Source organism: Nothoprocta perdicaria, unplaced genomic scaffold (assembly GCF_003342845.1).
Source record: "Nothoprocta perdicaria isolate Ctin4 unplaced genomic scaffold, notPer1 scaffold_454, whole genome shotgun sequence".
NCBI lineage: Eukaryota > Metazoa > Chordata > Aves > Tinamiformes > Tinamidae > Nothoprocta > Nothoprocta perdicaria.
In genome coordinates this window covers 182,763-206,723 of record NW_020455704.1, presented here as the reverse complement: position 1 = coordinate 206,723, position 23,961 = coordinate 182,763, and the positions used below count along the sequence as shown (strand labels likewise).

Here is a 23,961-nt window from a genome sequence, read left to right as displayed (position 1 = left end):
GGAGCAGGGGTTGTACTGGATGATCTCTAGAGGTCCCTTCCTAGTCCAAGTACTTGAATGTCTAACATACTTGCTGTATATTGCAGGGAAGGATGGAACAGGGAATTACATAAAAATATAGAGAGCTGTGCCACTCTGGCAGTCTTTCTAGCCCTGCATCAGGATCCCAACAACAGAAATCATTTAGACTTCTCATGCAGAGAGAGGTTTTCACAGATTTCCTACCATTTCCTCAATCTGGCTGGGATGTTCAAGTCTTGAGGGCAGTGTTTAAGTGTTGAAAGTGACCTTAGGAAATTTAAATTTGGAAATAAGACAGCAGGAGTTTATACCATGACCAAAGGTAATACCTGGAAAASAAGAGCAGAGGCAGCTCGGTGTGCACTGGGATCAAAGGCTCCCAGAAAATACTTCTCTCTGGTCGTGGCAGGGTCTTAGAATATTTTCACTTTTTGAGCRCTCTTGGTCTTCAAGTTCCCACTATTTTACAGTTGCTGATTTGCTCTGGTCACCACTGATGGCTCTGTGGTTTTGGAGATTCAGAACTGTTTTACTGCTAAGGACGAGAGATGTTCTGCAGGAAAAAGGGACAGACTGGACAGAGAGGCCGGGTCAGCTCTACAGAAGGCAGCTGCTGCATCCTTGCCTCTTCATGTCACACAGACATGCAGGACCAGAGCTGGGTTGGGAAATCTGCACATCCTGTGACAGCCAGAGACATCACAGCATGGAATAAAACAGCAGTCAGCCAAGAAAGGCAATGAGGAAAAGGAAATGACTGTATACACTTAATGAGAGAAAAGTGGGAATGTGAAGGACTGGAGACAGGCCTGGGAAAGGTGTTACACGAATTTTTGCCTTTAAAACTGCCCACTTACAGATCACCTATCTCTCTACTACATCACCTCACTTATAATCATGTTTGTTTCCTAAAACAAGACACAAAATCACAGCCTGGCGCTCTGCAGGAAGCATCACCTTCACCAGCACCCGCCTTGCGGTGGCAACTAGAGCCATCCCACGGATGTCCCATCCCAGCAGGAGCCGCCAGCAGCTCCGCATAGCGCAGGAGCTGCGGCCCAGCCCTCCTGCAAACACTCCCAGCAGAAATGGTGACGGGCAGGCTGCTCACACCAAGTCTCTGAGCAAAAGCCTAAGTCACAGCAGTCTTCAGAGAGGGCTGATAAACTCTGGAAACTTCGAGCAGAGAGTGAACTTCTGCAGACCTGACTGACTTGTGGAAAMGAGCAACACATCGAAGCTTCAGCCACCGTAAAGGTCATCACAGAAAGGGCAGCTGCTCCACAAGCCACGAGCCAACCTGAATGCGAGTTGCCAGACTCCCACTCACTCCTCCTGTCCTTGCAACACCTTCTCACCCCTTCTCCTTACCAGCAGCAACTGTTAATAACGCAAGAAGGCAGTTGCAAGGCTGATCTGGCTGAACAGGAGCTGATTTCTCTGCTGGAGCTGCTTCCAGGTGCTTCAGGTGCCCCATCCGCTCGCATTGTGCAGTCTCACTGGTGAAATGTTGACCCAAGAGAAGGGGTGAGGAAGGGAGGAAAAGGGAGAATGGGACTCAGCAGCCTCAAATGAGATGGATTTAGATGCACCAGGTGCCCATCCACAGGCCAACTCTGATGCTGTGCCAAGGGACAGCCTCGGTGACCACTGTGAACCTCAAGAGACTTTGGGTGCACATGCAGCTTTCAGAAATAAAATATTTCTTTTAATTGGCAAGTAGAACACACATTACAGGTCATTAGTATTTTATAAACAATATTAAGTTACAAATACATGTTAAAAATTGCAGTTCATGGCAGCTAAAAGCTTGGAGTCCAAAATGCATCTCAGTAATGCTTCAGTATTTCCTGTTCCCCAGGCTCCTGGGAGAAGATGAATAAAGGATCATTTACCATCTACTAGGAAGTGGTCTACTGTATACTCAGACAAAAAGAAAACCTCATTCCTAAGAGCATCACTAACAAAACAGAGGCATTCCAAATAATTCGGCCATCTCAAATCACACCAGAGGCAATGAGGACACTGTGGAGAGTGTAACACTTTAGGCAACGATACAGGTATCTTCACATTAGACTGATAGTTCAATGTTTTCTGGTCCAATTCAGCTCAAAAGCAACCCCAGCTTCTACCCCATAGAAGCTTGAAGTCCATCACGCAGGCTTCTGTGCTATCACAGCTAGATGTTTGAGAATTAGACCCCTGCACAGAGGAAAGTTATGGAGTACAACTAAACAGCATACATAAATATATATCTTATATTTAGCAGATCTTTATTCTCCTCCTTAATGACTTTTGTTGGTATTAGTGAGATACACAGGTCATTCCATTTTCACTACGCTCAGAACATTAACAAGTTACCGTTATGCGTGTTAATATACTAAATTACCTTTAGCAAATCTCTTTAAAAAAAGTATTTAAAAACATTTTTGGAAAAGTAGAAATCTATATTCCAGAAAAACAAGTGGTATCAGGACAGCATGGACTCCAGTGCTTAAACATCCTTTCACAGAAAAGCCATCTTGACGACTTCTGTGCCTGAGACTCAGCGCATCTCAGCTGCCAGACGTGTGTTCTAGTCATCCTTGTTGCTGCTGTGGTGAAAAGGCTTCAAAATCACCTTACCTTGCCTATCCATTGGCAGACTTCCAAAGATTATCATTACTAGACTATAYAGAAAAACATGTAGCGTTGACATTAGTTCATTTCTAGCTTGCTCTCATTTATGAGTTACTTTTATTACACCACTGAGAGTTCATCTTCAAAGTCGGCTGAATGTGTCTGGAAAAATGACTCTGTATCTCAAAAATATCAAGAGTACCATTCAGATCTGGATTTCTAATAAAAACTGTGCACATTTAGCAAAAAAAAAAATATGCCGCTGTAAAAACAAAAGGCCTGTTCCTTGGCCTGCTCATAATACAAGCTACAATGCAAGAGATTACACCAACCAGAGGGTTTTTCTCTGCTTTTTTTTTTTTTTTTTTTCCTAAATGCAGGCATTAAAAGCAAAGTGTTACTAAGCTTTTCCTAAGAGAGCACGCAAGGGTGTGGCATAATATACAGTAACCAGGAACAAAACCAGTAACAAACAATTCTAGAAAACGCTGCATATTAGCAGCATGCTTGGTTTCTGAAACTAAGGAATTGCATGGAGGTTGTCAAGATGAAGACCACACGGCTTGATCATTGAACTGATCACTAGATTCCAAGAAACCAAAGCAAATTTAAAAATACACATGACAACAGCTGCCCAGAAGGCAGAGTTTTATCATCTGTCAACAACCAGATGAATAAAGTGCATAGCAACTATTGTAACAGTTTCTTGAAAAGAGAGTACAACCTTTAGCAAGTCTCAGAGTTTGTAAGCTTGACACTTATCCATACGTTTTGCTACATGTGTGGCTTCCCTTTTGTTTTGCTTTTTAGCTTCTGACCGACTCTTCAGCACTGCCCTGGGGTTTTTCTGCTCTTCAAATGGAATGTGCTGAGATCTCCGACTGCTGCCTAATGTACGTCTGGAAGCTCTTGTCACCGATCGGATGCTCTCTGAAAGGAAAACACAATTGGAAAAAAAGCATTATACATCCAGTTTTCTGGCAGAAAACATCAAAATCTCACAGTGGAAAGTGAACATACAAAACCTCCTCCACAAGTATGTTTTTCTGAGTCCTGCTTGCAGTGATATTCTGCACCAGACTTTAACTGGAAGAACTGAGAGTTGAATTGAATGTCAGCTTTTTCTTTGAATGTCAGCTGTGCCCAAAATTGCTTTGTTTATATGTACACAAACCAAGGGTATACAGCTGCATCAACCGCTCCTTCCAGTTGTAAACATCAGTCTAGAAGGCACACTAAATACATGCACCTTCTGCTACTTAACTCCCTTCTATGGGCACATGTTCAAAATTAGAACAAAATTATCATGCTTATTTTTATGAATGAAAATATATTAAAAACATACACTTAAATCCTTATAACTCTTTAAAGTAACATGCTATCAATTCTACTTTTTATGTATTTTCTGGCTCTCTTTTTAATATGAATAGGGTGAAAAGCCAAGCAATAAGYATGTGAATTACTTTTCCCCAGGCCTGTTTCCCTGTTTGCACAACCCAAACTTACTGGCTTCCATATTTCGTCTTCTTGAATTTATCCCTTTTATATTGAGCATGTTCCTGCTCTAAAGTTCCGACACCTTCAATAATCAGCTTTAGTGTTTTGTAGGTCTCCTTAGGGTCATCAATGATAAATGTTGAATATTCTTCCTCTTCAGGCCCATCATAAACAGATTTGCTGCCACAGGCCTCTGGGGGAAAAAGAAAAGAAGAGTGTAGGAGTAGGTATCAGGCAGGCTGGAAAAAGTGGAACAGGCAGCCTAAAAATACTCAGCCTGGGGTCTGTGCAGGCCAGCAGTTGCTAAACTTAGTTTGCCTGAGCGTGGCCACCAGCCCTGCAGCCGCCACCAGCGGGGACAGCAGGGGCAGCTCCCTSCCTGGCTGTGGGCCACGGGGGCTGCTCTGGGCCTCCTCTCTCCCCCGAGGCTCCAAAGGAAAGGGCAACAGGCCTGGCAGCTGCTTCCGACTGCACGCAAGGCCGTCCTCTGCTGCCATCTCCTCTTGAGAGGAGAAAAAAACGCAGAAAAGCAGGCCTTTTTTTTCTTTTTTTCTTGTACAGAGTAACTGAAGCAGCTCTTGTACCACGCGCACCCTTTGGGAACTCCAACAGAGGCCAAAACACGGCGCTTGGCTGCAGGGCCGGCCCGCATGAAATCAAGTATCTCCTGTCCGAAAGCAACACGGGCGACGTCCCTAGGCAGCAGCGAGCAGCAAAGCTCGGCCCTTCCCAAYAGGTCCAGCTTGAAAGAGAGCCGCAGGCTGGCGCAGGCACGGGACACGTTTACCACGTCATTCCCAAGAGGATCAGAAAGCCAGAGCGGGCAGCCCAGGCCACGACCATTGCCGAGCTGCCCAAGGGGGATACAGCTTGCCCCTTCCTGGGGTGACAGGACCTTCTTGCCCCAGCAGTGAACGTTGCTGCACAAGAGACCACGGTGCTGCTTACATGAACACGTGCAGCATTTTCATCATTTTCCTCAACTTCTGCACTGTAGCTGACCACATTAGAGGGCAAGAGAGAATATTTCACTCCTCTCCCTACTTCTCCSTAACGTTACAGCTTTGCTGCTGTCTCAGTCTGAGGTCTCAGGTTGCTCTGCCCTTGCTGCAGGGTCTGTGCCAGAGCTGTGTCCTTTTCCCCGTCGCTGAAAGGAGATGCCGGCCCTGGCACTGCCCATTCGGAACAGGGGAAGCTGGGCAGCAGTTCAGGCAGCTCGGAAGTGCTGGGGGATCTTAAGTTGGCATCGCACGGCAGCCAGGAATGGCTTGAAGTGCTTTCCAAGCTGGATGTCTGACACCACCGGCTTATCTCACATTATAAAATGAAGTCCTATTTAAAGGTTAGTGCCACAGGGAAGGCTTCCCTGCCACTCCCTGTACTAAATCGGGATTTCAAGTCTGGCACCGTGTACACCGGATACTTTTCTTGGCATGCTTACCAGTGCTAACTTCCTCTGCTGTCTCTTCTTTCTTTGATCCTTCATTTTATATCTTGGTTCTCCTCAGTTCTTGAGCGGTCCCCAGCCCAAATTTCACTTTTCATTTCAGAGATATTGCAGTTTTTCTGGATAACTCCAAGAAAAACTGCCTGAGGAAACCATTTGGATCCAGACTGTTCTTGGGAACTCCATTAGAGAATGTGCACATGGCTTCTGGTAACACAAAACCATGTTACACTGAAGCCTCAACTTTGCTGGTGCTTCTTTTCAGGTTCAGTAAACCTCGGGTTTAGTGCATGCAGTGATTTATCCATTTAGAGCACGCAAGCTATGCCCTGAGCCTATGCTATTTTAGGACACTGTGGTTAAGCCCATATTTCAAACAAGTGTTTAACATGCAAAGAACTTTGTACAGACGATGAGACTGCAGAGTGTACCAAAAATAATTCATACAAATGCCTCAAGGCAGCAGGAGGGGAAACAAGTTAAATAATGGGCACTATATCATTGGCAAGTGATCTGCAAGGTTGGGCTAGCTAGAACATACAGTTTTTTCCAAGTTCTTTCATTTTGCTAAATGTACTGAAGATTCAAATRTCTTCCATCCTCACCTTGCATTTTCTCCAACTTCGACATATACAGGTTGAAAAGTGAGTAGATGCGCTCAGTTTCTCTATCTCCATCTATATCCAGTTGTATATTTGCTGGCAGACCTCTGTAAGGCATCAGGGAGAGAGGTAAAAATCAGATTACAGTTCGTGCATTATGGCACAAAAACACTTAAAGATGACTTAAAATTAAGTACTCATGAAAGCGATCAAACTGTATGTAATGAATCTTGAAACAACCCCATTTTCCGCAGCAGAAAAGGTAGACAAGCCCCAAACTTCTTCATATCATCCAGGTTATCCTACATGTTTTCACCCTGCCTTGCAAGAACAGACTTTACCAGCACCCAGTCGTTCAGGTGAATTTATCTGCTACAGCCAGATGGAGGAGCTAAAGCACCGACTTACCAACTACTCCTGAGACTAGCAACCAGCTGTAGACTTGTGGCCCCTCTCTCATTTTAGATGAGACTGGACAGTATCTTTTCATTTAACAGACACAATGAGGTGGCTCTCAAAACGAGGCAGTCAAGAACTAAAGCTAGAAGCAAAAGCTTCAGAAAATTGAGAGGCAACAGAAAAGCCTGGCTTTTTTTTTTCCTTTTTTTCGTACAGAAGAAAAATATCTTATCCCACAATGGATTCCTGCCGTTGCCTTGAACTCTGAAAACTTCAACATTTGGTCAACATTTGAACCAAGATATGCAGATACTGACAGCAGCAGGAAGGACATAAGATGCTGGTCTCCGACAGCATCCCTTGCCAGAGCAGGAAGCTGCACAGCACTGGGACACTGTGCAGACTCCTGTGGCAGGTCACCCTGCAGGGCCACCTGTCCCTTGGGAGCCAGACCGGGCTCCCGTGGCTCCTCCTTACCCGGTGCAGGGTGTGCAGCCTGGCGTGTTGTCTGCAGTGGCTTTGCAGCAAAGCCAGTGGCCATTAAGGTAGGCAGAGGGATGGTAGACCGTGAGGCGCTTCTTGTTGCACTGGCTGACCTTGGTGAGTATGTCAATCCAGTCCTTGGCCTCCACGCAGTTATTGGCCTGGATATACAGGACTCTTCTTTCAGGCTGTATCACCTGGAACATCTGCAAATAAGGAAATAAACCACAGAATAAATTCAGCTCATAGTGGTGGTTTAAGACTGGGTACAGATTAAAGATTTATTGAAGAGGGAAAAAAAAAGCATATGAAAAGAATACACCAATAAATATATTTCAACACAAAACCTAATAGAAAATGTACCCTTAAAACAACAAGACCTTTAACCTGAAACAGGAATAAGATCCTGTTCCTGAAGGACATGATTTAAAACCAGCCGTTACCAACTTGCTGGGTTGGGCCTCTCCAAGATCTGCTCTCAGCCTCAGGGAGGCAAATGAAATAAGGCTGCAGCTCCAGCTTTGGGAAAGCTGGCAGAAGGAACGAATGCAGGGCTGAACGGAAATGCAGGGGTCAGGAAAGGGAAAATCAAAAGTCTSGATCCAGCTTTTACGACTGCTTTGCTTTATTTAACAGTGTCGTATCATTAGTCTTTTTAATATACATTTTGACCTGATTCTTCCCCCCAATAACTTCAATGCTCCCCACATATATCTTCTATTTGTAAGTCACAGCCATGCAGTTTTCTCTGCAGCTCCCTAATTACCTTTGGATGTTGAAACAATTATACATTAATTCTGCATTATGTCTTGGGCACTCAAAATCTAAACTAGACCTCCCTTGCCTGGTCAGAACAGCTTGTAACCTAATAAAGAATAATCATATTTATTTTCTCCTCTATAAGGAGCAAGTTTCTGATGCACAGACTTCTTGCTTGATTATACTGATCTCACACGCAAGATAACTTTGTGCTGAGGTTAAAGCTAGTGAATTTAACCATAAATGCCAGTGTCAACCATCTTCATTTCCTTTAACCTCTGCAAAAACTGCATGTTTTTTTTCCTCTCTGCACCACCTAAATTATATCCTTTCCTTTTTCTGCTTTCCCACTTGAATATTCATTAGAATATTCAATGTTACCCATACCATGTTATGTTACCATGGGTATGTTACCCATTCCATGTGAAATATTGTTTTCCAAACAGATGGTTTCTCTGTTATTTAAAAAAAACAAACAAGTAAAAACCCCTGAATTGCACCTTTATGCATGATGAAGCCCTGAAACGTTGGCCTGATTTTTTCACTAGTAGGTTAGGACAACGTTGCCAACTGGCACGATGTTGTTGACCAGCCACAATCTCTTCCCCTCTTGGTGATCTTGGTGATGCTCTTCAACATCCATCCCTCAAAATGGCTTGCAAACAGAATTGCTAATTCTGGAGCCAAGAGCTTCATTTTAATTACAGTGTCATTTCTGAAAGGGAACAGAAGGCTCCAGCAGCCATTTCCTCAGATTTTGTACCTCTGTGGATGTGGAATATGAGTTGGAAAAGCACAAAGGCCACCATAGTACCAGTGCAGGAGCTGCTACCAGCAGCTGTCATCAGTCCAGCTTTGCCAAAACAGGGAGTAAAGAAAAGGTTCTGTTACCAAAACTTTTCRGGACATAACTGGCAACTTTGAGCTTGGGAGATAGGGAAAGGAAGACAGAAAAAAAAGAGGAAGACAGGAGCGTGCAGCATGTTTAATTCTCATTTAACACAGAGCTACGGGGGAAAAAAACTGTTAATGCCTTGCAGGGCTAAATGGAGCCTTCTGCATTACAACAGAGAAACATATGTAAGGGCTAGGGCTTCACATAAGGGGATACCAGTTTAAGTGAACAAACATATGGCAACTATTACACAGAAGCCAACCACTAAGCCAAGAATTTCAAGTGGTTGTAAGACCCTTACACTCCCCCAAACACCAGACAGCACTGAGGACCTGAGCAGTACTTAGAAAAACAGAAACATGTCGCTCCTACAAAAAAACACATCGGTTCCCCAGCACCCAATAAATCTACTTAGGAAGATGAGTGTTGCTTGAGAGGTGATGCACAGACTTTCTGGTCTTTATGACAGACATGCAGACATACCTTAAGTGAGGAAAACAGATCTAGATCAATTCTGAGCACAGATGCATGCAGACAATTATTTGAAAAATTTGCATTTTTAATCCAATTTAACGCCCAGAATGGAATATCCACTGCAAATAGGTCTGCTGTGTTTTTTGGACAAACCTGTCCCTGCTGTGGTATTTACATATGGCAAGATAAATGGAAATGTATTACCATGGGAAGGTGGCAATGSTGTTTTCTGTTACTTATGGAAAGACTCTACATTTTGCTTTCTGGAATGAACATAAAAACCTTAATTCCAAATGCAATACTGAATTTAAGCACATTAATAAGCCCCATTTCTGTCTGTAGTCAGAGTACTATCTTCTGACTTTAGCAGTAAAGAGGTGTTTTTCCTACAACAAATATATACAATATTCTGAAATTCTGAATGCATTTTAGCCATGTAGAAACAATATAAATTAAAGATCATCTTCAAAAAAGAGTTAATTTTTTACAGGTCAGCTCCTTTCCATACACAACTTCTATCCTAACTATGTGGCTACTTTTCGTTCCAGCAGACTACTTTGCAGAACATAGGAGGCAACAGTTGAAGTGAGTCCTACTCACCACATGGTACCATTCCCTTCTCAAAGCTTGAGAATTAGTTTGCAGCTTGGCTGCTTTTGCCCATCTTGAGTTATAAAACATGAGTTTTTGAACATGAGTTATAAGAGCMAAGGACAGTTACACATGAAGATGTGCTCGAAGAGCAAGCAAGAAGAAATTATTCCATCTTTTGACAYAGACAAAAGTATCCTACCAAAATAACATGTGGGGAAGATACCAGAGTCACACACAGAGTCCCACTTTGACAAAGCACTGCTGAGGAGACAGGCACTGGGCCTAGTCTATAGGGTAGGTCCGAGCAGTGCCTTGAAGGATGCCCAGAAGCAGTGTAAGTAACAGGAGACTTACTGGCAAAAGGCTGAAAGTCACAGCCATTTATGGGTGTAAAGAAGTCTGTGCCTGCGTGAGCCTTTTTTTTTTTTAAATAAAGCTTAAATAAACACTGTACTGAGCTTTACAAGCAGAAGAATATTGGAAACGCTTCTACTATCACTGACCATGTCTGACCATGTCTGAGAAATGTCCTGGCACAATGAATGGTGTGTCCAACACACACACAAACTGGCAGGAGTGCTCCATGCATGAGATACAAAGTTGTATTTCACCTAATGTGACAATCAAAGTGCTGCATCATGCTGGCACAGCACAGATGTTATTCTGGCACACGAACTAAAACAAATATATATATATATATGGACTTTCATTATCCTACAAAGTAATTCCAATGGTTGCCACCCTGTGCTACCTGCTCTAGGTGTGCCTGATTGAGCGGGAAGGTTGGACTAGATGATCTCTAGAGGTCCCTTCCAGCCTTGAATATTCTGTGATTCCGTTAGAGCTAAACCAAATATATACATATACAGATGGACTTTCTTTATCCTACAAAGTAATTCCAATGGTTAGAGCTAAACCAAATATATACATATATACATGGACTTCTTTCATTATCCTACAAAGCAATTCCGATGGTTAGAGCAAGCTGATGGGATCCTTCACCAAAACCAAGCAGCCAGTTCCTTCCCAAGGGAAATGTCCAGCAGCAAGAGCAGGGACTCTGATCATTTCATCTGTGKGTGACACTATGGAGCCCAGGCAGCTGCTCAGCAGTGCTAAGTACTGAGTGTGCTGCACCTCACGAAACCCAAGCACTGCTGACTGGGCTGTTAAGAATCTGAATGGGCTGTACTCTTGGAAACTCTTGCTACTATATACAGAACGAGCAGCTGTGGTTGTACATCTTCCAACAGACACCCAAGCCAGGTTACAAAAGGGAAAAAGGCGATTAGGGTGGTGGACCCAGACCAGCCTAACAAGCAAATTAATGAAGTCGACCTACTTACATTTTTCATTTTAAAGGACTCCTCCTCCAGCCTTTCCACTGCCAGAATGTTTTCTATTGGAATGCTACACAGAGGGTGATCACCTGCAGAACAGACACACCGACACTGAACAACTTGCTCAAAACACTCTGTTACTGTCATTACTCCAAGCACTGATTCAGTTTCTTTGAAGATTATTGTGATTGCACAGGAAAAAAAAAATTAATTAAATTGACTTTTATTGGTGTGTCCTTGAAGAATYATCTGAATTTCATTTCTGGTTTTGGTGGCGCTAGGTTATGCTAGCAAACCTTTTAGAAATAAGACTATTGCAGCAGGACATGGTGTATTTACTGAGGAGGTGACAGGGAAAGAGATCATTCCTGTCAACTCAGCTGAACTAGGTGGGTAGCGGTGACATAGGATCTCCAAGCTGAGAGTGAAATGATGACTGGCAGCCTCCAGGCTCTGCTGAATCTGTTTCCTCACCTTTCAGCACTACTGAACAAACAGAACCAAACAGAGAAAAACAAAATCTTTCATATTAGGCTAAATTCACCTAAATCTCAGGGCAAGGTATTGGAGTTCCTGAGCTTTGCTTCCTCAGGTCATCTCCTGTGAAGCCTACATACTTTATTGATAACTGATAGCATACTAACAATTATGTAGTCTACTAAATAATGTGATCCTGCACTATTAAAGAACATTCTCTAACAATCAGTATAGATACACTAAAAAAATGGCAAGAACATACAGGCTGACAAGACTTATCTGCATTGTGCCTTCTATAGTTGCAGATCTAGATCTTGTTGTTCTTATGCAAACTCCATGCTTAATCTTCACTTCTACATATTTAAAAAGGAAAAAGAAAAGCTAAATCTTTGTTACCTTTGCTTTTCTGATAGGTAAACTCATGGTTTGTCAGGCGGAACCATCTCTTCTTGAAGTTTTTCATACCAAATCGTTTTCTTCCTTGTGCTCTTTTGATCATGAACCTAGTGGGCAGGACAACAGTTGTTACACCAACACACTGGATAATCTATAAGCATATGTATTATACATGCTATATATATATRTRKSTATATATATATRCACACACATATGAGCATATATTTTATATATGCAGACACACACACAATGGCACTGTCAAAGTTTTAGGACCAGTTTTAGGGGACACACAGTGTTTTCTAATTATTGAGGCTTTGTCTTGATGAGAAAAGTCCCGTTTTAGAGAAKTTGAGTGTTTCTGTTAGCTAAGCCTGGCCTTTTTGCAAATCTAGATATGTGGTAAAACATGTAGCTTGACCTGTGGTCTACATGTGGACTCTTAATTGCTACCTAAGTTGTAAATTTCTGCCCTTTCCTCAGCTACAAATCCAGTTAAGAGGATTTCCTACTATAGCAGGAAAACAGCAAGCATGGCCAGCACACATCTCCTAAGCCTCACCTAACTCTATCATTATTTTCAGTTGGGAGAGGGCTCAAGAAGTTTAATGAACTTTGAATAATTAAAAGGCAGATATAAAATCTGTTAAAAAACACAGAGTCTGTGCCTTACAGGCTTTAGTCACCCACATGCTCTAAARTAAGTCAGGATGTTCCACCAATCCRTTCACAATCRCACACTGATCGTACAGCTGCATGTGTGATTCTAGTAACAGTACAAAATGAGCCAGTGGTTGAAAGCTGTAACTCTTTTTTAGTGTTGTGTGAGTGYTGGGGCGGAGAGGGTGTCATGTAAGCCACCATCGTCACTCTCAGTTCATTCTGAACTTCAATCTGCTTGCAAAGAACTGTGATGCATCCAGCATCTTCCAAGCTAACAGATCAATCCAAAAGTTTCAAGGTGACTGGGGGAAGCCTGGTGACTTCGTGCTGCTCAGCATCTCCTTGGATGAAAACTGCGTGTGCACTGGTGGTAGGGAGTTGGTCACAGCTACTCTACACATTGCACCATCCATCATGAAAAGCACAGAACTGGTCAACAGAGCCACTAAAAACTACTTACTACAGAGCAGCTTTGACCCACACAGGAGAGCACCGCACAGCACAAAGCACATACACAACACGGAGCTACAGCTCTTGGAGCTACCAACACTGTTTCTTGCTTGTGCTACCTAAGGCTTAGGAACAACCASACTATATCCAGCCAAACGCTGCATTGGCTACACCAGAAGCCCAGGCTGCTACAGACTTTTAACTGTTCTGTGACCACTTTGGGGAACAGATGTCTCCTGCCCCTCAGCCCGTGCAGTTCTGGGGGCAAAAGGCTGGTGAGCACCATAGAGAGCAGYGGATTCTTTTAGAACAGTTTCCCACCCCTCCAGAATGGCTGAGTTATCATCTCAGCTCCTGTTCTTTGGTTGCTTGAGAAGGACTTATGAGCACTACGAGATTCAGATGCTTTCCAGGAGCACCAGGTGGCTGGGGACTTTCAGGTCGTAAGGTGAAGGCAAATTTCAAGGGAAGAGCAGACATCCTTGGGCTGACTATATGCTCTTCAGGTCAGTTTTCCTCCTTTTCATGCAGACACTTCAAGGTGACTTGCAACTGCAAACTGCCCCGCAGAGCCTCTCCCCTCTAGAAATGCACACTCCACACTGCAGAGCTGAGAGCATATTTCTAATTAAATTCTTCCTCTCTGTTTAAAATTACACATTCTAAGTTGTATCAAATACTGGATTATTTGTGGAAGAGAGATCTATTGCTGGTATCAGAACAGGAASGGCTTTGAAGCTCCAAAGCTCCCTTCAGCAACTTATCCAAGGGAAGAGCGTGCTCTAATTTCCCAAGGAAAGGTGACAAGTATTCAGAAGGACAACAGCATTTCAGCCAGTTTAAAGCATTTCATTGTTTTTAAAATTTATGGAACCTACGAGAAGTTGGAGCAAACAATCAAAAACAAAGAGAAAAATAAGAACAGCATTTCAGTGCTGAAGGGATAGAGGAACTTCCTGTTCTTGTGTTTATGGCAGAGCTGAGGTTGGATCTGCATTAGCTTTACTTGGAAGGATTAACAGTGCCTTTCACCCACAAGAATGACAGCTTTAGTCTGCTTTCAGTTTCCTCTTGGAAAGCACCAGGCAGAGAGCTGGAGAGCAGCAAGGGCACCGTGAAGGCCCAAGTGTCAGGGACTAAACTTGGGTATGGTCTGGCCCCCTACAAGGACGTACGCTAGAGCTTTCTGTCTAGATGCTCTTCTTATGGAAGGAAGCCTAAGTTAAAAATAGGAAAAGATACAACGAAAAGTGTGGTAAAGGTGAAGAGAAAGCCACCAACCAGCCAAGCAATTGATCTGGAAAGGAATCAAGCCAAGGGCTGTGAAAACTCCCACCCACTCCCCATGACAAAATATGACAATAACGGCAGGGAAAACACACAACGGAAGCCCACTCCTTCAGCTTGAGTGCTACTTAAGTGTCTAGCTGACGTATAGCAACTTCTCAGCCACACACAGTGAGGCCATCAGAAAACGTACACTTCACCATAAAACCCTTTGATTCTCTACTTTCAGTATTTTTTTTCTTTCTTTTTTAAGGAAATAAAAAGGGTGGGTGGGGGGAGTCTGCCAACACCAAGAAACAGGCAGCCAAACACCCGGTGCTGCTTTTGCCCGGGCATTACAAGCTTATTAACCCGACTGCTTCCTTCCCACAGCTCAGTGAGAGCAGTCTGTGGCTGTGGAGGAGGCAGACGCTGTCGGTGGGGAGCTCAGCAAAGCACCAGCTGCCCCTGCCCTCTTACCTGCACGAACTATTACCATCAACTTTCTTTACTGTTAGTTTAAGAGTCCTTACAACAGCAGCCACAGGCCGAGCAAGGAAAGACAGAAAATAATCAGACAGGAGCAAAAGAAAGACAGAGGCAGAAAAAAAATCATGTTTTAGAGTTAGAGGGAGAAAATGTTACAAGCTGTACATTCATTTTCCAAAACACAAGAATGATAGATGCACAGAATTAAAAGAGAGAAAGCGGATTTCAGGGATAGACCCTGAACAGAGAAGCAAAGTGAACTGCAGAGGCTAACTGGAAGTGGTGGTCATGTTTTCACTGCAAACCTCATCTTTACATGACTTGCTACTTCCATGAAAGTTTACTTTCAGCAGGGGCTCAGTTAACCAAATTCTGACAGGATGAATGTGGACCTTTACTGTGCTCCTGCCAGCCTAAAGAAGCTGTTTCCACAATTCAATTAGGTGATCTTACTAATCCATTAAAAACAACATATAAAAAAATCATCAGTTTGTTCCTAAAACTGGACAAGCACATAGTTCATGGTTTAAAAGAGAAAAAAAAAAGAAAAATAAGGTACTAAAAGCAGAAACTTTTCCAAGTGTAWCACAATTTTTTTTGAAATGGTCATGATAATAATTAGCATATAGATACTTTTAATAGGGCAACAACAGCAAAACAAATTCCATTTCCATTTGCAGGGTTTGCTCTCACCTGCGTATAGAGCATTTACACACATAAAGGAATTTTACAACTTCTGTTCACTGGAGTAAAAAAAATGAACTTGATTTTGACATAAAGCTAATTTAAGTTTATTTTGCCTTAGTTGTGCTAATTAAGTTCTAGAGGCTTCTTCTTCCTCTGCATAATTCAGAACATACTCAAATTAAAACATTTAAATCAAATGAAAGGATGTTAAAAATCAACTAGAGCAGCCAGAAAGTAGAAACAGCAACACAAAAATTTTCTGACATGTTTCTCTGAATATATGGATGGAATGGGGAAGSAAAAAAAAATAAAAGCTGTCTTAGAATGGCAATAAACAGAAGTAAAAGTTCTTTGTTACAAATGCAYACTTACCCTTCTTTAAGCAATATAGGTTGCTCTATGCTCTTGTGATCTCTCCTGCCTGATGATGAAATCAGATCTAAAAACTGAAAGGTAAAAAAAAAAAAAGAAAAAGAAAATTTGTAGATATGAAAATAGTACAGCACTAGCCAAATTAATTTAACATTTGTACAGTACCGTGCTACAAGAAGATACTGTAAAAGCAGTTAAACAGAAGGGTATGGCAAATGCTGGAGGAATTTGGGAAATCTCCTGGGTTTTATACTAAAAATAGCATAAATGTTCCTGAGAACAAGTTGCAGATGACCAGCTTCTCCTTTACTATAAATATCTTTCACTTCCTTTTGGACTGTACAGTTTTCTTCGCAGACCTACAGCATCTGACAATGCCAGCTATAATGCTAACTGCTATAAGCAGCAGTCTGTAGATCTAACCTAATTATTAAACAAGAGTAGCTCCAAAGAGATTTATATGTTGACTTGTACACAATTCACTGCATGTTTCTGGAATATTTCAGAGGGATTTTTCTAGTACTCATTTGCCARTTTCCAAACAGTACCGACACAGTCTGAGGTTCTGAGCAGCAGCCTCCACTACACAGTGAGCTTTTCAGCACAGGCACGCATTACTTACATTTTTTACTGCATCTGCATATTTCTGCTCATTAAAGTAATCATAAAAAGTAGCCATGTAGGATTCCTTGAAGCTGGCCTGAAACATAAAAACGCAAACCATGCATATCATAAAGCAGTTTACACCTAAAATATTATATTATAATTAACACTAGTAGATTATGAGACAAACTATCACAGAGGAGAAWATATTTTTTTTCTGGAGTTAAGAAATAAAATATACTTCAGTATTGTTCAGCATGTATTCAGCACTATCCAATGTTTTGTTTCAAAAAGTTAGCAGAAGTCATCCCAAATGGTCAAACCACTACAGTTAATACTACATTCAAAAGCTTTATGGTTTTGCTTTGGTTTTTAATATTGATCTTAAAAAAAAAAAAAAGGAAAAAAAAAAAAGAAGAAGAATTAAGGAATTCTGTGGTCTCAAAGGATTCATCTTTGGTGTATCGGCATATCTGTGAATCTTAACTAGACCATCAGTGACCTGAAATTATCCATAGATAAAGCAATTTGCTGATCTATTTACAAGTTTCACTACAGTCTAAACACCCATGGAATAGGTATCCAGATCTAACACCACCACTGCTGTGCAAAAACCAAAACCACAGGGGGTGATTCTTCTGGGTTGATTTTCAAAATGTTGACACAACCTGAAAAGCCTGACAGAACTGCTACCAGGGGCAAAGAGAGAAAACCATAAGCCTGGTGTAACACCAGCAATTGAAAGGCTTAATTAAAATAAATGCTAAAAGCATAAAAGCTGCTTTCCTAAAATGAATCTTTAAATGGAAATRTCACACTTACAGATTTAGATTTTGATAAGCTGCCCAGCGTTTGAATAGTCTTAGAGATAAGAGTCAAAGTTCGAGAAGTCTGAGGATCCTAGGAAGGAAAAAAGTATTACACAGAMTAGATTTTTAAAACCCAGAAGAAGGTAAACTACATTTCCTATTTCACTTGTAGAAAACATGAAATTTAAAAAGTCCAAATAAAACAGTATAGACTATTTCTTTTAAAGGCATTTAATTTTGCAAGCCTTACTGTCTTTGGTTCTCTGAAGAACAATCACAAGAAAAACAGTAAAAAAAAAAAAAAAGAAATCAATCTTGAAAACTATTTGAGTTTTTAAGTTCGTGGTAGGTAGTTTTCCTACCCCTAGTCAGAAAAACTACTCAAGGTTTTGAGCAACTTGCTTAACATCTCAAATATCTGCAAACACTGTTGATACAATCAATCCAGTATTAATATAAGGCCACCAAAAGGAAGCTGTGACCATGTTCTGTACAGTTATTTAGACCTTTCAGTTTGTCTGACTTGTAAAATTCACTGTTCTTCCCCTAAGTTCCAAGCAATTGCCACACACAGTCACTCAACATATGCTCCAGAGCAGAGCTCTGTGAACTGAGCAAGCTATTTCTCCTAGATGCTATTAAAAGAATTAGAGCTAGAGAGCCAGAGAGAAAAAAATGATASAGTACTTACTGGATGGTGTGGTGTAAGCTGAAAGAGGTTTGGAGAAAGAATGGCAGGAGCAAAGAATCTCAGGAAAATAAAGCTGCTGACAGCTGTATACCTCACATCTAGGTCACCTATAAAAAAAATCTGCTCAGCATTTCATTCATCATTTCTAAAAAAGCCAGAAATTGTCAGAACGCCTTCASAAAGCCAGTTCAAACATGTGCTGAAAATGCATTCATTTGCAAGCTACAGGATTCATGAATGATAGAGATTAGCTACCATAAAACAAAGGCCTTTTAAAAAGAAGTAAGTTCACAAAGCAGATGACAAGAACATCATTCACTTTCTCACTCCACAAGGAATTTCTTACAAATATCAGAGACTGAACCTATGCAGCCAAAGTAGGATGAATAACTTGCACAGATTACAGAAAATTCAGCACAGAGGCCAACTCTTATTATCCAGCGACAGCCCCAAGCACCAGGGCAGTACAGTCTCTTAGTGTCCCTGTTCCTTTTGATAACTACACAACTACTCTTTTTTTTTTTTGCCTTGTTTTTATATTGCTGCTGCTTCTCACAGAGCCAATATAACTAGGGATGATAGGAAAGAATTCTCTCTTGATAAACACAATTTTTGGTTTTGTGTTTGCCCCCCTCCAGCTACAAGCTTACCAAGAGGTTAATAACTTATAGATTGCCCTTTAAAACAGATCGATGCATTAGCAGAAAATAATGCATCTGCATAGAGGCTGCAAAATGAGTCATTACAAAAGCCTAAACATTTGAAAAGTGAGTACATGTTGCTACCACAGATACACAGCACCACACTGCTCTGCTCTTTCTAAATGCTGCTTTTCTTTGAATGATGCTTAAGAAAGTCTCATATAATTGACAAAAAAGCTGTTCCTTATGGAACAAGTTGTCAAGATAAAAACCAGCATTAATATGCACCCCAAACTGTATTTTGGCTAAGCTGCTGTTCAATTACTACATATAGACTACACGCATATTTAAAAGCTACTGAAGATATGAGATAAAACAGTACATAGACATTTACCTTGAAATCGTTTGGCAGCTGACTCTCTCAGAGAAAAGAAAATATCACACATCACTGTAGGGCAGCTTACACCAGACTTGGTAATCACAGTAAAAATGCGATCAACATATTGCCTCAAATTTTCCTGAAAAAAATGTAATGATTATGACAAAATAAATGTATTTTTCTGCTGTGGAAAGCAGGATTATTTTTTGTTTTATGCATAATGGCAAGACAATGAGCGTCCTTCTTTGAACAGATTTGCAAAATATTCTCACACTCAGTGATATGCTCGTTGATAAATGCCCATATTTGAGTACAAAAGTGAAAGGGTTATTTCTGTGAAAAGGAAACATCTAGTGATAGGGCACATTGTTCCTTTTCCCAGCATTGTTTTTATAACATCACTGCAGCCCTATCAAGGCTCAGTTCTTCTTGCTCCCAATGCCATACTGAGTATTCAGTCATTAGTCAGCAAGCCCTCATCTTCCTTGTTTGTTGATTAAAAAAAAAAATAAATCTACATATACCACCTATCAACATGATAGCTTATAGTATTAAGCTTATAGCTTAATGTGAGGCTCATGCAAAACAACTGCACATGTTTTGTGGGGCTGAACACATTTCCAATGTGTCCTAATGAATGACAGATCTATTTGCAACCCAAAGTGTTTGAGGACTTCAGCTACAGAAACTATTTACAATTGTATGGATCTTCAAAACCTAATGCATACCCTGTTATTTTCCAGGTTTTCTCCATCTTTTAATTTCACGGGATCAATTTCACAAGGTTTATGGACCTGGCAGATCTAGAAAGAGTAAGAACAATTAATGCATTAGTTTATCTTCAAGTGGGAAAGTTTTTTAACAACTTTTGGGTAAGTAGCTGAACTCAACTTTATAATGTACATTTTTTTCCCTTTGACAGTGTCAAAGTTAAATTACCTGTTATCTTTATTTTTTTTTTCCAAAAAGTAACATCAATTTGTGCTACTTAAGCCTTCAACTGAAATGCGTAATTGCTTGTTAAAATCTCTGGGGTCTATTTTGCCAAAGCTGTTGATTTAAAAAAAAATGGATCTTTATTCTTTCAAAATATAACTTTTCTTGGTGAAGCATTAAAACAACAGATGAAGAAAGTGTCAAATCATTTAAAGGAAATCTGTGGTCTGGAAGCATTGCTCAATAACTGCACTAAAGAACCCCTCCCTTGCCACGCTGGGCTCGATGGTTAATAAACCATGGCTACAACACAGGCACCATATACAGTTATCTAAAAAGAACTGTGTTCCTTTAAAGTCACTAGACATAATGTGTTGCCCACAGTGTTCTGGCAGTTTTCTGCTGTGGACATTCTTTATTCATCCACATCTTTAATTAATTTATTAATTTTTCAGGAAAATAATAAATGTTATACTAAATAAAATGAACAAAATCCATTCATRCAAATGGAAAGCCCCCACTTCCTTTAATACTGTTTCTGATCTGGGTAACCGCTGTGAATAAGCTAGAACACAGGATTTAGATGCAGAAACWGGCTCTCACATACTAAACCTACAAAATCATCTCAAAATTGGAAGGAATAAGCAGTGTCTGCTCCACAAAGGCCTTTTACAGTGACTTTTCTCCAATCAACACTCCTAACTGCTCTTACCTCATCTATGATGGGCTTTAGCGTAACTTGCAGATAATGCATCCCTGCCAGCTTCATGGTCTCGTCAATACACTTGGAAGTTAATGAGTTCCCTCTAAAAATGGTGTTTGGATCTCTGGAAACGAACAATTTGCTGTAATTTAATCTCTTTGCAATAAACTGTTGAGGTGGAAATAAAGGAAGCGGTGAAAGGTGATGGAGATTTGGCTTGGAACACACCAGAACAGAAACTCCCTCTGATTCCAGACTGCCATTAAATGCAGCCACGTAGCACTTCGTACTCGCCCAGGTGATAACAGAAAAGCAGTAAAGTCCAAAGATTTTGGCAGTGACACTCTTTTTGTATTAGGGTAGTGTGTAAAAGTCTCAGTGCACCAAATACAGGGCAATATGAAGGGTCAGATCAAAGGGTTTTACAACATAAGTGGGGGAAAAGGCGCCTGTTTCTACATGCTCCACCTTTACACTGTATGTGACTTACTACCTTGTCCTACAAAATGAGTATCTCTAAGTTGTGAGGGATATAAAAATACTGGCTCCAACGGCACAGCCATCTTTCAAGGTGACCTACAGCACTGTCCTGTGATAACACTACTCAACAGGGCACAGATCCCAATAGTGTGTGGAGAACCCTGTGGACATCTGATGCTGTGGAGACATTAACATCTCTCTGCGAGGGCCACTTGCACATAGTTCTTCTACTACTAGGCATGGGCTCAGTGTTTGCTAAGCTCCAGCTATCTGTACTGTCATGTGTGCTTTTTCTATTACTGTATTTGAGAACGCCAGCAATTTCATATTGATTTTGTACCTGCAATTCTTTGCATAGCAATTTAATTTATACAGACAGCTACAAAATCAACTGCCCTATCGAATCCTATACGATCAAAACTGCCAGCAGGCAGTACTCATACGTGGACACCAAGTCATGTTGTTGCTCTTGCATACACAGCAACAACATGTCTTTCCTGCTGTTCATACTGCTCCACAGCTGCACTCCTTTACAAGCAGCGAGGAACAGAACGAGTTCCTCTGCTGCATTCCCGATTTCGTTTTATAAGGAAAACTCTGGCCTCTTCGAYGTGCCAGAGAACCCTGCAAACAGGCAAGGCAGCAAAAGGTTCCCTTACCATGGGAACACAACTGTCCTGAGAGCAGCAAGGCGGCCCACGTGGCACTAACCAGTTACACCTTGGGCAACTCCCAGCAGAGAACAAGCCACCTTCCCACAGGAAGGGCAATACTCTTTCCCTACACACTCTGAAAGGAGGCTCCCTTCCACCACACAGACTTTACTTTAGACTGAGGAAAACTGTTACTTTACAGTCAGTATCTGTCACTCCTCTCGGCTCCCAACTGTCTCTGCTGTCAGTCAAGAGCATGACTATGTAGGTCTAGGGCAGCAAGTGCTACTTAGGACCTGCCTATCCTGAATGCTAGATCTTAACACTATAGAAATGTTACTCAAGCCAGGGACTTAGATAAAGTAACCATAGAAAAAAACAAACTATGTTTCCTTCCATATCCAATCCCATCTTTGTACTTTAACCATCTAACTGGAAAGATAGAATAGTCTGCCTTAAAATTCACCCTAGGAAGAAACTTTCATTTTGCTTTTGAACAAATTCTGCAAGCACTTCATGCAAGATGGTTTATTAGCATGCTATAAAACTGAACTGTTTTCATGTGAGCAGCTGAAAGTAATGTAAGATTTTACAATTACCAGATATAATTAAGAGTGAGAACACAGTGAGAATCCCCTGTCCTCAGACATAACAGCAATCTTGCAAGTAGACATAGCAAAATATTATGGGAAGTCCCCCTAATTTGTAAATTTACAGATCTTCAGAGGCCTGCAAGAGTATATAAAATGCTCYGTCATTCAACTGGGAGGAAGAGGAACAACTCCAGTTCCTTTAGAAATGACATGAAATTCTAGAAAGCGAGTACAAGATCCCAAACCTAGCCAGCACTGGGTAGGTATGTTTAATAGCAGTTGGTTTGTTGATACTTACTGAGTTCTCTTCACTTCAGCATTCGCAATGGCACTTATGAAAGGCACAATTCTGCCGTAGTGTAAGAAAAGCCTGACAAGAGGTATGGCTGCTTCCTGTTTTTCTCTGCAAACTTCACCCAAAATGTGTGCAGCTGATGCCGAAACAGGCTGAACAGTGGAGATAAGTAAAAACTTTAAGAGGTCTTTCTACAGTAAGCATCATTTCCTCTCCTTCCCATCAGCTCCTTAATGCAGAAGACCACATGAACAGTTGTTGTGGCCAATTACCCAAACATGCCCGTACATAAAATGGTTGCACTTTACTTTCTATTTTTCTATTTTATGTAAGTTTTGATCACAAGAGGGCAGCAATTTAAAGACTATTACAATATGGTCTCTTTTACCCATTTTTAATAATCATCTTTTCACTGAAAATCACTATTGCCTGGAAAGCACCTAGAGAGGACTATCTCTAAGCTTTCCCATTTTCAAGACATAGTCATAACAGAACTCAGCTTTTGTACCGAAAAAAACAGCAGCATGGTTACAACTGCTAAAAGCACACATAACAGCAGCCATGGCCCAACCATCTGACAGTTCAGGACCAGCTTTTTCTTTTAATCATGTAAGCAAACCTGCTTTTTCTCCAGGGAAGGAAAGCCAATTCATCAAACTGATGTTTACTTTGTATTTTCAGACATAAAATTAGAAAGCCACAGAGACTATGTGGCTGTCAGAGGGCTGCTGTTCCTGGGTGTGCCTTCACCCACCACACTGCATGCAGATAAAGATCTGCTCTGCAAGGACTGGAAACAAACACGATGGATACGCACGGCTTAACAGGACCCTCAAATGGTAAAAGGAAGAAGGGGTGAAGTCTACGGTGAAGAACTATGTCAGCTAGATGGTGACAACCATTCAGAGACCCTTGTGAAGGTGACCAGCAGGTAAACAATAAGCAGTGCAAACAAATTACCTCAACATCTGCAGATTTCAGCAGGAGGTCTCTAAGTGGGCTGTAATAGTCTGAGGAAAAAACATGGTCCTCAGTGTAAACCACATTTAACCTTAAGGAGCCAAGGTCATCAGGTTTCAGTGACTTGTTACCATTGTCTCTGGGCTGCAGGAAATACCTGGCAAGCAAAAACAAGACAGAAAGATTATGCTGAAAAGACAACATTATCTAAGCTATACACAAACATATATAAAACATAGAGACATACATAAGGCTCATAAATTTATTAAATTATTGAGTTCTGAATCAGAT

General features: G+C 41.3%; 1 protein-coding gene across 1 annotated transcript in view; it reads right to left on the bottom strand.

Annotated features, from left to right (window-relative positions):
• Positions 1-1,812: 1,812 nt before the first annotated feature.
• The window catches only part of RASA3 (RAS p21 protein activator 3), a 122,872-nt gene continuing 100,723 nt past the window's right edge, over positions 1,813-23,961 (bottom strand). The window contains exons 10-24 of the mRNA XM_026046691.1: positions 23,671-23,827; positions 22,714-22,862; positions 20,699-20,813; positions 19,779-19,853; positions 19,066-19,189; positions 18,031-18,137; positions 17,353-17,430; positions 16,550-16,627; positions 15,928-16,001; positions 12,004-12,110; positions 11,137-11,219; positions 7,063-7,274; positions 6,190-6,293; positions 4,147-4,330; positions 1,813-3,570 (exon numbers count right to left, since the gene is read on the bottom strand). Coding sequence (XP_025902476.1) covers positions 3,495-3,570; positions 4,147-4,330; positions 6,190-6,293; positions 7,063-7,274; positions 11,137-11,219; positions 12,004-12,110; positions 15,928-16,001; positions 16,550-16,627; positions 17,353-17,430; positions 18,031-18,137; positions 19,066-19,189; positions 19,779-19,853; positions 20,699-20,813; positions 22,714-22,862; positions 23,671-23,827 — 1,723 coding nt within the window. The 3' untranslated portion in view covers positions 1,813-3,494. The remainder of the gene's footprint in view (positions 3,571-4,146; positions 4,331-6,189; positions 6,294-7,062; positions 7,275-11,136; positions 11,220-12,003; positions 12,111-15,927; positions 16,002-16,549; positions 16,628-17,352; positions 17,431-18,030; positions 18,138-19,065; positions 19,190-19,778; positions 19,854-20,698; positions 20,814-22,713; positions 22,863-23,670; positions 23,828-23,961) is intronic.